This window comes from Somniosus microcephalus, chromosome 8 (assembly GCF_052327205.1).
Source record: "Somniosus microcephalus isolate GS21.2 chromosome 8, FLI_Smic_1.0, whole genome shotgun sequence".
Taxonomy (NCBI): Eukaryota; Metazoa; Chordata; class Chondrichthyes; order Squaliformes; family Somniosidae; genus Somniosus; species Somniosus microcephalus.
Window position 1 is genome coordinate 27924506 of NC_140994.1, and position 13377 is coordinate 27937882.

Sequence of the window (13377 nt, forward strand, 5' to 3'; positions counted from 1 at the left end):
ACGGGAGCACAAAATGTGCAATAATGAATCAGCAGCCCGTTTTGCACTCTGCCGGAACCGGTCAGAGAGTAAAACGAGCTGCTGATTTGCTGTCACCTGTTCTGTGCTGCTGTCCAATTTATACCTCAATGTTGGCAAAGATACGAGCAAGAAGCGATAGGCTGCCGGTGCCTAAGGAAGAAAGCCTCTGCAAAGGGTGGTACTATAGGGAGAGGTGTGGCTCAGGCACTCGGTGCCATCTCAACCACTCCATGAATGGCAATACGGTGAACCTCATGAGGTTGGCCAGGGTAAATGTACTGTCAGCCTCCTTGCTCTGTAAACTTCAGCTCATCCAAAAATCTTCTGCCCGTATCCTATCATGCAGGAAGTCCCATTCACCAATCACTCCTGTCCTTACTGACCTATAAAGCTCCTGGTCCTCCAGCACCTCCAATTAAAATGCTCCTGCTCATATTTAAATTTCTTCATGGCCTCATCCATCTGTATCTCTGTAACCTCCTCTAGCCCTATAACCCACCCAGAATTCTCTCTCCCTCCGACTTTGGCCTGTTGTGTATCCCTTCCTCCGCTCACCCCACCATTGGCGGTCGAGCCTTCAACCGGCTAGGCTCCTTGTTCTGGAATTCCTTCCCTAATCCTCTCCTCCGCCCTCTCCTCCTTTAAGAATTCTCCTTAAAACCCATCTCTTTTACTCACCCCTATTAATATTTCTTTCTTTGACTCAGAGTCCACTTTTGTCTGATTACTCCTCTGTGTTCCACCTTGGGACATTTATCTACATTAAAAACGCTATATAAATGCAAGTTTTTGTTGCTGTTGAAGTTCCCATGCATGTGCTGAAGTAATACTGGAAGCGTGACCCATTTCCACACCATCTATGTCCACACAGTGTAAATGAAAAGATGCATGAGACCTCACCAGCTCCACCCAACCATACACCCCTCTCCCACCATTCCACTGATCCTTAACCCACTTCCTGAATGTTGACTGGAAAGTGAAACGATTGCTGCATAGGCTTCATTATCACAGTGGAACGTCTTCAGACATCCCCTGAGTGAAATTCATTTTCGAATTAATCAGTTGCCTTTCAAAATATTTTCTTTTCTTTTGCAAAGTGAAGGTTGCCCATTATCGGCAGTAATGAAGTGCCGCAGGTGGAGAAACAGCAACCATCAGGCCCTGAAGTAGGCAAGAGAAGGCGCTCCACATCAGTGTTTCTCCAACTAGGGTCCGTAGAGATTTTCCAGGGGGTCCACGACCAGAGGTAATTTCAAGCCTGCTCCTCGTTAGAAAACCGACACTGATTCAGTTCTTGTGAATTACACTCAATGGCTGGGCCCGCCTCCTCAGAGGCCCACAGCTCTCACTCAGTTTGCAACGAGCGCTCCCTGCCAATCGAGCCGATTCCTCTCCCTGGCGCCGCGACCCTGTGCCATCCTCCCGCCACGTGATCAGAGCGTCTGCGGGGCCCTTCAAACACGTGCCTGAACGAGTTCACGCAAACACGTACAACCCCACAGTGCAGCTGTTACAGAACATGCCGGTGGGACAGTGTGGGGTGAGTCACGCTTCCAGCAGCATCCCAGCACACGCACGGGTGCTCGTGCCCTCACTCGCCTTGGCCAGCCTGCTGACGGCTTTAAAAATTGTCCAGCACTAAGTGGCTAATAGTGGCCATCTGTGGCTGCGGAGTACCCGGCATTGGTGTGAGAAGCAGGCACACCCATCTCACTGATTTTCTTTATTATTCATTCACGGGAGGTGGGCATCGCTGGCGAGGCCAGCATCTATTGCCCATCCTTAATTGCCCTGGAGTGGCTTGCTAGGCCATTTCAGAGGGCAGTTAAGAGTCAACCACATTGCTGAGGGTTTGGAACTACAGAGGCCAGACCGGGTAAGGACGGCAGATTTCCTTCTCTAAAGGACATTCGTGAACCAGATGGGTGTTTACCACACTCCGGTAGTTTCATGTTCACCATTACTGGTACTAGCTTTTTATTCCAGATTTATTTAACTGAACTTAAACTCCCCAGATGCCATGGTGGGATTTGAACTCCTCCAGATTATTAGTCCAGGTTTACTAGTCCAGTAACATTACCACTATGCTACCTTTCCCGACAATCTGTAAGTAAATACCGGTTTTCTTAAAAGCAATATTAAAACAAACACTCTTTACATGTAGCACTTTCATATTAGGAGTATTGTATAGTATTATAATTTAGATGATGGCGGGCGGGGCGGGGGGGGGGTGGAGTCGGGGTCGGGGTTGGGGTCCATGATTACTAAGCCATTTCAAAAGGGGTCCTTCAACCAAAAATGTTTGAGGTCCACTGCTCTACATCTCCTGAGTTGTCACAGCAGTGAGCTGGTGCAAGATGGAGATAGAAACATAGAAGATGGAGGAGTAGGCCATTCGGCCCCTCGAGCCGGCTCCGCCATTCAATGAGATCATGGCTGATCATCCAAATTCAGTACCCGGTCCCTGCTTTCTCCCCATATTCCTTTAGCCTTAAGAAATATATCTAACTCCTTCTTGAATATATTTAATGAATTGGCCTCAACTGCCTTCTGTGGTAGAGAATTCCACAGGTTCACCACTCTCTGGGTGAAGAAAAAAAGAAAATCTTAGAAGAGAGCGATCAGGCTCATATTGGTAATTGAATGGATTGCCTACTAGGCTGGATTTTGAGGAGGTGGGCATGTTGGGGACAGGGGGTGCTCCGAGGCAATCGGGATACCCGGGAGGCTGGGTTTCCCGTGGGTCCTGCTGACTTTAACGGCAGGGCCTGATTTGCATGTGAGGCCTCGGATTCCCGCCCGCAGCCAACCAGATTGAGAGACTGGCTGGCTGCGGGTGGGTTGGCCTGCGGCACTAGGCCGCACAGAGGGAGGGAGGGATCAGGTGTCGGGCTGGGCCGTTAAAAGGATTGTGGGGTTGGGGGGGGGGGGGGTGGAGGGAGAGAGAAAGGATTGGGGCCGGATGATCGACGTGGTGAAGGGACGATCATGGCTGGCCACAGCATCATCGGTGCCGGGGGGGGGGGGGGGGCGATCGGATGCCTCGTGAGGGGTGTCTCTGATCATGGGGGGGATGGGTTAGGTAGGGACTCTGGATCCAGGAGGTAGGTATAAAGGCACTTGCTTCCTGCATCCAGAGGTCCCTGCCTTGCTGAAACTGCCGAGTTTTACGAATCGTGTGAAACCCGTCCACATGCAGTTAAAAACAAAATGGAGGTTAAAAAAGAGGCTTTCAACCTCAAATTTTTTAATTGACGTTCCGCCCCCCTGGGAGCGGGTTCGCTGCCCGCCCCCGTTAAAATCGGAAGTGGGTGGGTTGGAGGCAGGTTCAGGTCGGGAATCCCATTTTTAACAATTTAACTACCCCCCACACCCCCAACCTACCCGTTTTATTAGGTTAAAGGTCCCCCCACTGTGAGTGGTTGACATTCTGATTAATTGAAAGGCTATCTATCAAATTTTGGAATTTCAGTCAATGCTGCTAGCTTGGAGGGATTCTGCCCCAAGTCCTTTCTTGCACTCTTTTCTCTCCCTGAAACAGGTCAACTCCTTATTCCCTGTCTTTTTGCTCTTTTCTCATTAGTAGCTTCTCTTTTTCTCCAAGTTTCTGGAAATCCCTTTGTCTAACCTCCTCCCTTCCTGCTCTCGGCCAGTTATGTAAGACTTTTCGTTTCAACTGCTTTTCCAGCTCTCCCCCTTAAAGCCATTCTATCTACTCCTCTTCTGTGAAGCACTCTGGACATTACAGGGACACTAATGGCACAACATAAATCTAAGCTGTTGGTGTAGTTATGACTGTTGTATTTTTGTATTTGTTCTGGAAATTCCACTTGAACATGAATTAATTTATAATATATGGAACAATTCCAAACCGGAAAGTAAGTGCAGTACCTGCAGCAATCAATATGTAAGGATCACGTAAAAGGGTAAACAGCGAGCTCCCCTTCTGACTCTGGAAAAGATCAAACAAAAGACGCAGAAGAAAAAATATAATCGTGGGTGAATCAAGAAAAAACACCAGAATTCAAAAAAGTGTATAAACAAGGTGCATTTTGTCATTTTACAATAAGCCGGAATGTTATGCTTACTTCTGGTTGTGCTTTGGATGGCTGGAGAATAAACAGCTGTAGGGCTAAAGCAGACAAGAATCATTATTTTCTGTATAAATCAATGTTGAATGGCTGACAGCACTCGACCATCTTTTCCTTCACTTACCTCCATCTAGTAGTGCCAGCACTGCCAGAATCAGGAACGGAGCCGTTTTTCCCACAAATTCATACATCACGCTGCCAAAGGGTGGGCCCACTGTAAAGGATCAACTTGAAAAATCAACATGAGTTACTTACATCCACAAAGTGCGTGAATCATCACACTAGCAGAGAGCGAAAACCAAGGATTATATTTGATCTGTATAAAGTATAATGACTGTTCTGTAAAATAACTGTCTTTTAACTTTACAAACAGAGCAAAATATTGTACCCGATTAGAGTGAAATTCACTCTTAAAATGATGCATTCAATTGTCATTTAAACTAAAAGATAGAGCAGCAATCAACTTTTTTTGTGTAATACTGACTTTAATTCCACCGAGAGTGAGCCCTTTTACAGACCCTACGTGCACACTATGATACCACAGATACTTGCTTTCTATTTTTAGATGTAATCATTAAGCGTCTAAAGTCTGTACTTAAGACTTTTTCAGTGGTAACAATTGATGTCATCCTTTTTTAATGAAAACCTGTCCCCCAGCCTGATTTAATACAGAGAAAGCAATCTCCTTCGAATACTCCTAGAAAGTAGAACTGCGCTCATTATAATGCGTGTCCTTATTGCATAAGCAACATCAGTCAGTCTTGCTGAAATTCTTCACTTTCTACATAAACTTAGTGGATCATGTAGAAGATGTTGCTGCCATATCATATAAACAATTACAAGAAAGTGACAATCAAATATTGGTGAGGAAGTTATTGTTGAAATCAAACATATTTTATCTTTTAATATAATGGTGATAATTATATTAATATGCAGTATAGACTACACACAAATTCCGGGTGGTAATATGTCATTTGTATATCCTAATTAATAGTATGGAGATCAATAGTATATTTAAACTTCAAATGTTACATTTAATTCAGAGATATGCTGTGATCTGATTATTGCTGTGAACAGCTTAGGCTAGATTTTGAGAGATAAAATCCTACTTACTCTGTGTACAGGGAGACAGACCGTTTGATTCCTACAGTCGACAATATAAATATTCATGGAAATTTGTTTTTCTGCCTGAGCTTAGTGTTTAATTCCTGTTATGAATTAATTTTGTGTGTTCAGATATATTTGATACATTGAGATACAGATGATGCTATAATTGTTGCTTATCTTTTTTGGTACAATGCTTCTATTGACAAAACAAAATACAAAAGAGGAGACGGACCCTGTAATGGCACTGTGGCTTAGCACACTACCTTTTACACCTCTGAGACCTGGGGTTTGAAATAAGCACAGACTGCTGCAATAAAAATCTCCCCTGTCTGTTGGCAGAAGGACCCTATCTGAAATGATTTGAGCAGCCTCGACCCAGTTCCTGGTGGGCAGAAGAAAACTGCCTCTCCTTAGCAATCACACTCAGAGGAGTTATTAAAGATGGCAGGTGGCAGGAATTGGGAAAAAAATTAATCACGAGGAATGCAACAGAGAATGTTCTTCTAAGGTTGGTGCTTGGACACATTGTTGGAGCAGAATATAAAGGAACTTCAATTCTACAGCTGGCTGACCTTAGAGGATTTGATACTGACAAAATTGGAAATAGTGTTCCACGCCCCCAGCGCCGACATCCTTCTGCTCATCCATAATGAGAACAAAATACATCAAAGATATTAATTTCTTGAGAATAATGAAGTGGTTCCATGCATTTCATTCTTGCACTTTATATGAAGCAATATTTGAAATGTATAAAAGAATCAGCTTAGCGAAAGTAACATAGTGCAAGTTTGAAAACTGGAAAGTCTTCAATATTCAAAATCTCAACCTGACGGAGGTGGGTTTGCCCCAATTTAAAACTTATTTTCGTATCACGCTAATATAATGTAACGTGGCAATTTAAATGTAAACTGGTCAAATACCGAAAATACAGCAAAAATCATTAGCATAAGTTAGCCAAAAAACACTAATAACCTTGATTAAGATTCCTTGCCACTTAAAACTGAAAATCACAATGTATTTGGGACAAATGTACAAAGAGACCATTGTTTAACAAGTGCCAATTAAGCTCACGAGGTGGTAGGATGACTAAATGAGACAGCATCATGTAATACTAAAGGCAGCAGCTTAAACATCTGCTGGCTGTTTACTTTTTTGTCAATACTAATAGCCGCAGTATACATTAGATTGCATCTCATAAATGTACGTTGTACTTTAATCATGAATTTTATGCAAACCCAAGCACAAGTGAGCTTACAATGCTTTTATTCTTTTTCCTTCTAACTTTCTTTGAAACTTTCCCCTCCTCCTCCTCTCCTGAGCACATTGGCGATGATTTTAACCCTCGTTGCCCAGTGCCGGGCGGGTGGGCAGTTAAAATCGTGCAAGTTATTTACCTGCCCTGGAGCCGCTGGGAGCTGGAGGGTTCCGATTTTCAGCTGTTCTCCTAAACAGGCGGCCAGGACACCCGCCCAAAGCCGCTGGACTTTTTTAACATATACACATCGGGTCCTGATGACATCATTGGGACACGACTGCAATGTTCTGAGCAGTAAGTGGCAGTGAGTTTTCCTGCCAGACCAACCGAGTGGCGAAGAGGGTTAGGGCCAGAAGAAGCTCAAAAAGGTCATTTTTATTTATTTTATTTTTTTTTTTTACTTTCCTTGTGGGACCAGAGGAGTCCCGTAAGGAAAGCTTAGGCAACCCCACCAAGAACTCGCCTCCTCCCTCATCGCAAAACCCAGGTGGGATGGCCCGGCAGCCGATCCCACCACTTACCCACTGTCGATGGGTGGCTCCTGAACCATGCAATTTTCTGCCTGGCGGGATTTAAATGAGGCCTGGCAATTAAGATACCATGGGCCTCAATTTTGGAGCAGCAGGTGAGTTTCTAACTCACACCGCTGCTCACCCATCGAAAACTTACCCAGAGTTAAAATCAGGGCCATTATCGCCCACATGGTACAGTTCAATGAGTGCTCATGACCCTCTGCTACCTTGCCCAAGTGGCCATTATTTGTGTGCAAGCATTGATATTCAGGTCTAGACTTTCTACCTCCCACCCACAGAACTTGCGGTAATCATGGAGCAGGCAGAGGTGGAAAGCTAATTGGGGGCAGGCTCCACTGTGTCCCGACACCCTACAGTTTTCCAGGGGTTGGTCCCATCAGGGTACAATACGCCCTCCTACATAGACAAATTTCATGCAAATGGGGAAACTCCACCTCTGTCATGCTTCCCAGCATTTGAGCTCTGAACTTTGGATGAAGGGGCCATCTGTCAGCACCCTGGAATCTACCATTCAAAGATTAGTGGAGGGTCTCTACCCCCAGATTGGCACAAGACCCTGGCGGAGGCCGGGGGCCCATTTCCCATATTTAAATGTCCTGGGGGCCCCAAATAAAGTTGAAGGTAGGAAAAAGTTGTGCTTGCTGGAGATTTATCCAATGAAGGGGAAGAGGTGTTGGAAAACCTAGCCTTGAGCGTTGGCAGACCATTTCAGTGCGGGTGCGATCACTGGACCTGCCCTCGCCAACATTCACCCAGAGCAACTTCCAGCAGGGATCTCTGGATAGTGTTTAGGAGAGGGCCGTGGTTGTATTTTCCCCCTCCCTAACTCAGGGACATAGGGGCCAGTTGTAGTGCCCTTACTGCTATCCTCACGCATGATCAGCTAACTCAGCTTCTATTGTATAAAATGTAAAATAGCATTTATTACATACCCTGGTTTTTTTTAATTAATTTTTATTTCAAAGTAATGTGGAGAGGTTTATAAAGTACTCCATTTTAAAAAGAAATGAGGAAGGAAACAAAGTGAATAGAACAGTGGGTGGCACACTGCCGTTTTGTGTTTGAATGCCGACCAGGCTGATGGCAAGCAAGTCTCTTCCATCAGCACAAGGGTTCTATGCAAAATGAGTTTTGGGTATTCTTGACCCAGTAGCTGATTTCCCAAATTAGGTTCTAATTCGACAGTCTCGCTCAGACTTTTACTTTCCATCTAATTGTGCTACACCTGACCTGGGAGCGTTGGTGCTGAAGTTGAGTCATTGACGTGGAAAATTGATTCATTTCCCAGTCCTAATATCCCTTACCTTGCTGAACACAGTTCTCAACAAAACTGTTCTTTACTAAATTGTCTGTATTGTGCCTCTTCAGGTTTATCTTACCTGTGTTTTATTTACTAACTGAATTGAAAGCAAAATTTATAAAGTATTTCTGCAATTGAAAGGTATAATTAAAAATCATTTAAATTATTATTTGCTCTAAACATAACCTATAATCTTCTCCATATGTATTTGAGATAACGTAGTTCCCCCAGTCTGTTGGGTTGATGGTTGGGAGATTATTCTCTTTCTTTAAATGCATTGTAATCTCTGAAATTGGCTCCCATATACATTTAAGCAAATATCTCTTTAATTAAGAAGATGTGATGTGATCTTTAAGAGTTAGTTCAATGAACACATCCCCGCCAACAACATTGTTAATCTGAGAATATACATAGTAAAAGCAGATTCATGTCCTGAAGTCGGGAAAGGTGCTATATAAATGCAAGTCTGTCTGTCTTTCTTTGCTCAGGGGGCGAGGAGTCGGGACAGAAGGACACCGGTGATATCCAGTCAACCTTTTATTTAATTCTACATTTTCGTGCTCAATTGGATTACCGGCAAGGGTGGCGTAAAAATAAACCTTAATGGGTTTGATGATGAAACTAGACAGGTTCTGGTCAACAAATGGGATTCAGGGTTATTAGAAATGCACCATGAAATGTGGATACGTGGACTAGATGGACCGAAAGTGTTCTCCTGTCTGAAACTATTACTGTGTTATTACTCTAAGGGAGAAGAATGCTTTTGAAATTGGGAATTTATCACTCTTTGCACCCAACGGCAGCATGGTTTCTGCCGTTCTACCTGTTTAGTTCGCCTCACACCATGCACTCTTCCAAGACCATGAACAACCAGCTGCCAGACCACTGCCAATGTTATTCTGTAAGCCGCTCCAATTACCCATTAATTTTCTCTCTCTCTCTCTCTCTCTCTCTCTCTCTCTCTCTCTCTGGCCTCCTCCTGGCACTTTTCCTTATCCCATATCTGAGATTCAGAATTCTCCATGGGCAGAATCTCCACACAAGCCCACTTCTTTCCATTCTGCAGTGCTGCATGTTTCAACATCAACGTGATGCCACCATGCTACAGCTTACCCAATCTGATAAATATTACCTTTTCACACATTAGTGCATGCACTTATACAAGCTTTGGAATGTGTCACTTCAGGTTAACTACAAATCAGGAAATATGGAAAGAGGCTTCGCTCTTACATATAATGTGCTGTTTTAAGACCACAAGGTCATGAGCAAACTAAATCTACAAACCATAAATAGCAGCATCCAGATCTCTCAGTTCAAACAATGCAATAGGTTTGATCTTTCAGTTTGTCTGAGATCCATTCAGTGCAAATCACTGTGTCTGTTGCTGTTCAACCATCCTGCAATCTAAGTGGTCAAATCCGAGGCTTTGTTATTGAGAAACCAAGAAGAAAGGCCAAAGCCCATGAGGTAGGACACCACCAAGACTGAAAAAAGTAAAAGGGAATATTTTATAAGCAGTGACTAAATGATGAGAAACTTGGGTTTTATGAGTCTGAAAATTGTAGAAGGAATGGGGAGCCTAGGAGAGGTAAGGAATTCCACAGTTTTGAGGTCCTGAGAAAGAATACTTTATAGTAGGAAACTGTATTAAGTATCTTGATTGCACCACAGTAGGGAGGATGTGAAGAACATGCAGTATGGCATATTTACAACTTAGAAGGAACACAGGAAAGAGAATCACTGACCTTTGTAGTATTGAAAAATAGACAGCAACAAGAAAAGTTGCAATGGAGAGAGAGGCTGGAGACTTGGATTTAGTGTTTGGGCAGGATGGCCTGCCAGATGATGAGGCAAACAATTCTGCAGTACTCCAGGATATTACCGATGACTGACCAGCTGTCATGGCTTACTATTGGAAACTGGAGGAATAGACCAGTCAATGGGGCTGGTATTCTTCCTTCTCGGTTCCAGGTAACTCTGCAAGCTAATGCCTAAATGGACGGGGTGGTCATAGCTGGACAAGCATGGGACACTCGGTGTTCTTTGCTAGTGAGTTGAACAGTTTTAGTTGTTGTACCTCCTGTCCACATTTGGGAGGCCCTAAGCCTTGCCTTTTGCCAATCTGTGCCAAATATATCTGGATTTAAATTAACGGAATATGTCTCTATGTGCATTCCATATTGGGCAAACATTAACCCTACTTAAGGGGTTTCTCAGTAGGTTGGTTTAGTGACTGGAATTTGTGTGTAGTCAGACATCTAGATTACCAAAATAAGATCAGTTGATGAGCTTTTTCATGTCCTCCTTCCAGAAATGTGGGAGACATGTTAGAAGAACTTCCCCATTTTGGGTGGGTGTAGTATTCAAGTTTTGGGCAAACCTGAGCTTTATAGAAAGTTGTTTATGGCGCAGCAGTTGAACATAATGCACATGAATGAGCAGAAAACTCTAACCTGTGCATTTACATGCAGCTATCAGCTTTTCAGAGAACAAACACATACTCAACAGGTAATCTTCAGGGAATTGAGAAGGAAAATCCAGTTTAGACCAACAAAGAATGGACACACTGACTGCTGCATCATCAGAATATACAGACACATTCTCCCACCACTGCCATCACCACAAGTAAATTTCCAGAGATGTGAACGCGATCACCCCACTAGAACGCCAAGGACTGAATCAGGCATTGCTGGATAGCTGGGATATATAAATGCTTTGCTTCCATCACCATAACTAATCTTTAGGTAATGTGGATACAACCAATAGCCAATACTAGACCTCTAGGGACTAGACATCCTTATTACCAGACAACTAGTTGCTTCCCCCTGTTCCCAACAATTTCTGCTAGACCTCCAGAGATTGGACACACTCAATATTGGATTGGCAGTGACTAAAGATTCATTGTCTCACCACTATTGGGTTTTGGAAGAATGTTGATTTCAATCCTTAACCCCTTCTAGATTCCATTGCCTAGACTTGCTCACTGCTAGACAACAGTACCATTATGTTTTAGGGATTAAATGCAGGCTCACTATTAGAACACCAAGGTACAAAGATACATTGGTCTCCCATCACAGTAAACTTCCAGGAATTGAATAGACCACCAGGAAATATGGGTGTTTTCTCCAAAAACAATACTAGGGATCATACCTGCACTCACTGTTAAACTGCAAAGAATTTCTCCCCATGCCATTAACCACCAAAAGTAACGTATGAAATATGATTTTTTTTAATTACACATCTTTGATGTTGGCCATTATGATGGTGATTTACTTGCACAGGGGGAGAGGGGAACATCAAAATTGTTATACATATACACAGTGGAAATTCTGCCCACCCTTGCAATAATAATTTACAGGATTTTAAAATTCTTATCCTCATGTTCAAATCCCTCTGCGGCCTCTCCCTCCCAATCTTTGTAATCTCCACCAGCCCTGCAACCTTCCATGATCCCTGCATTCCTCCAACTCTGGCTTTTTGTGCATTCCCCACTCCGTTCACCCCACCATTTGCAGTCGCTCCTTCAGCCGCATTGGCCCTAAACTCTGGAATTCCATTCCTAAACCTCTCTGCTGCTCTTTCCTCCTTTTAAAATCCTCCTTAAAACCCACCTGTTTAACCAAGATTTTAGTCATAAATTGCAAGTTGTTTTTGGAAGTGTTAATATAATTTGGACTAGTTGATGTAAGACAGTTCAAGCAAGCCAAATTTAGCATCCAATATTTCTTTCTTGATGAGGAGTTAAGGTGAAGAGGTTAAGGATTAATTTGGTGCCTTTTGATTAGTCTTCCTTGTGAGGTTTAACAATCTCCTTGTTCTGAGAGGTTCCTTGGCTTTGAAAGAAGTCAATTAAGAGGAGACCTTATAAAAGTATACAGATATTAAACAGTACAGGTTAGGTAAATCTGGAGCACTATTTCAAGATAAACCAGGATATCAGAAGGACAGTGTAAGAGAAATCTCAAAGAACTTCATGTAAAGAGTTATCAACACTTGGAACGGTTTGGAGTAGATGGGGGTGAAAATGTTAGATTTACTTAACTGCTCCTTATACAGCATAATGTAAGCCTGTGGGCCATTGTTCTCTGAACTTCTTTCCGACAATATAATTGTGATGAAATATGCCATTCATCAGGCACTGTATTCTCTGTGTTTAGTTTCAGTTTCATTTCCTTACCTGTATTGTATTGTGTGTAGGGCTCCGCCCATACCTGGCCCCTACTTAAGCAGGCCCAGTGTGTCTCACATCCAGTACAGCAGATCTCTGGATGAGAGACACTTCTCCAATGTGTATTACTTTGAGTTAATAAAAGCCTTGCTTTGCTCCGTTAACGTTGAGTCTCGGATTCATTGAGGCACATCAATAATGACAACTTCTAGAAATTTCTAAATGTACACAGAGGCCAACTGATATAATGCAGGGGGGAACAGTTGTGCTTTTTTGTGATTGGACCAGCTAACTGGGCCAATTAACCTCCAATACCTTCTGATTTGAACTTGAAGCTTTCAATTGGACAGAACATGGGCACTCAAAGAAATCCCAAATAGTCCAATTCAAGTACTGAAGATTCTGAATCAGATCTGGCATTCAATCCTAATTCTCAGTAACACTGTCCAATTTTCAATAACAAATTAATATTAAGGGTAACCATTACACAATTAAAAAGGCCACTACCATCTTACCATTTTTATTTAAGAATAACAGTTGGCTTCTCTATACATTTAGAAACTTCTGAAAGTTGTCATTATATTGTAGGAAAGAAATTCTTAAAACGGTGGCCCACTGGCCGACATTATGCTTAGTAAGGTGTGACATGAATCTTGTCATTCATGTGGAAATGACTTATGAAATAATACTGGGCTGCCTGCTGGTGGCGCTGTCCAGGGAGAGTATAAATACTCGGGCATGGGCCCAGCTTGCTCAGGACATTCTTTAACAGGAACTAGTGAAGGACACAACTAGATCGCCATGTTGAAAAACAGTTGATTAAAGCCTTGTTTAACGCTTAGACCAAGTGCCTAGTGGTTTTCTTACATCAAGGTGCAGTTGGCTATGAATTGTATTCCTCT

General features: G+C 43.1%; 1 protein-coding gene across 1 annotated transcript in view; it reads right to left on the reverse strand.

Moving 5' to 3' along the window:
* slc18a2 (solute carrier family 18 member 2) overlaps positions 1-13377 on the reverse strand; it is a 55924-nt gene that overhangs the window by 16799 nt on the left and 25748 nt on the right. The window contains exons 7-9 of the mRNA XM_085994406.1: positions 4237-4326; positions 4110-4153; positions 3913-3973 (exon numbers count right to left, since the gene is read on the reverse strand). Of these exons, the coding sequence (XP_085850532.1) occupies positions 3913-3973; positions 4110-4153; positions 4237-4326 (195 nt within the window). The remainder of the gene's footprint in view (positions 1-3912; positions 3974-4109; positions 4154-4236; positions 4327-13377) is intronic.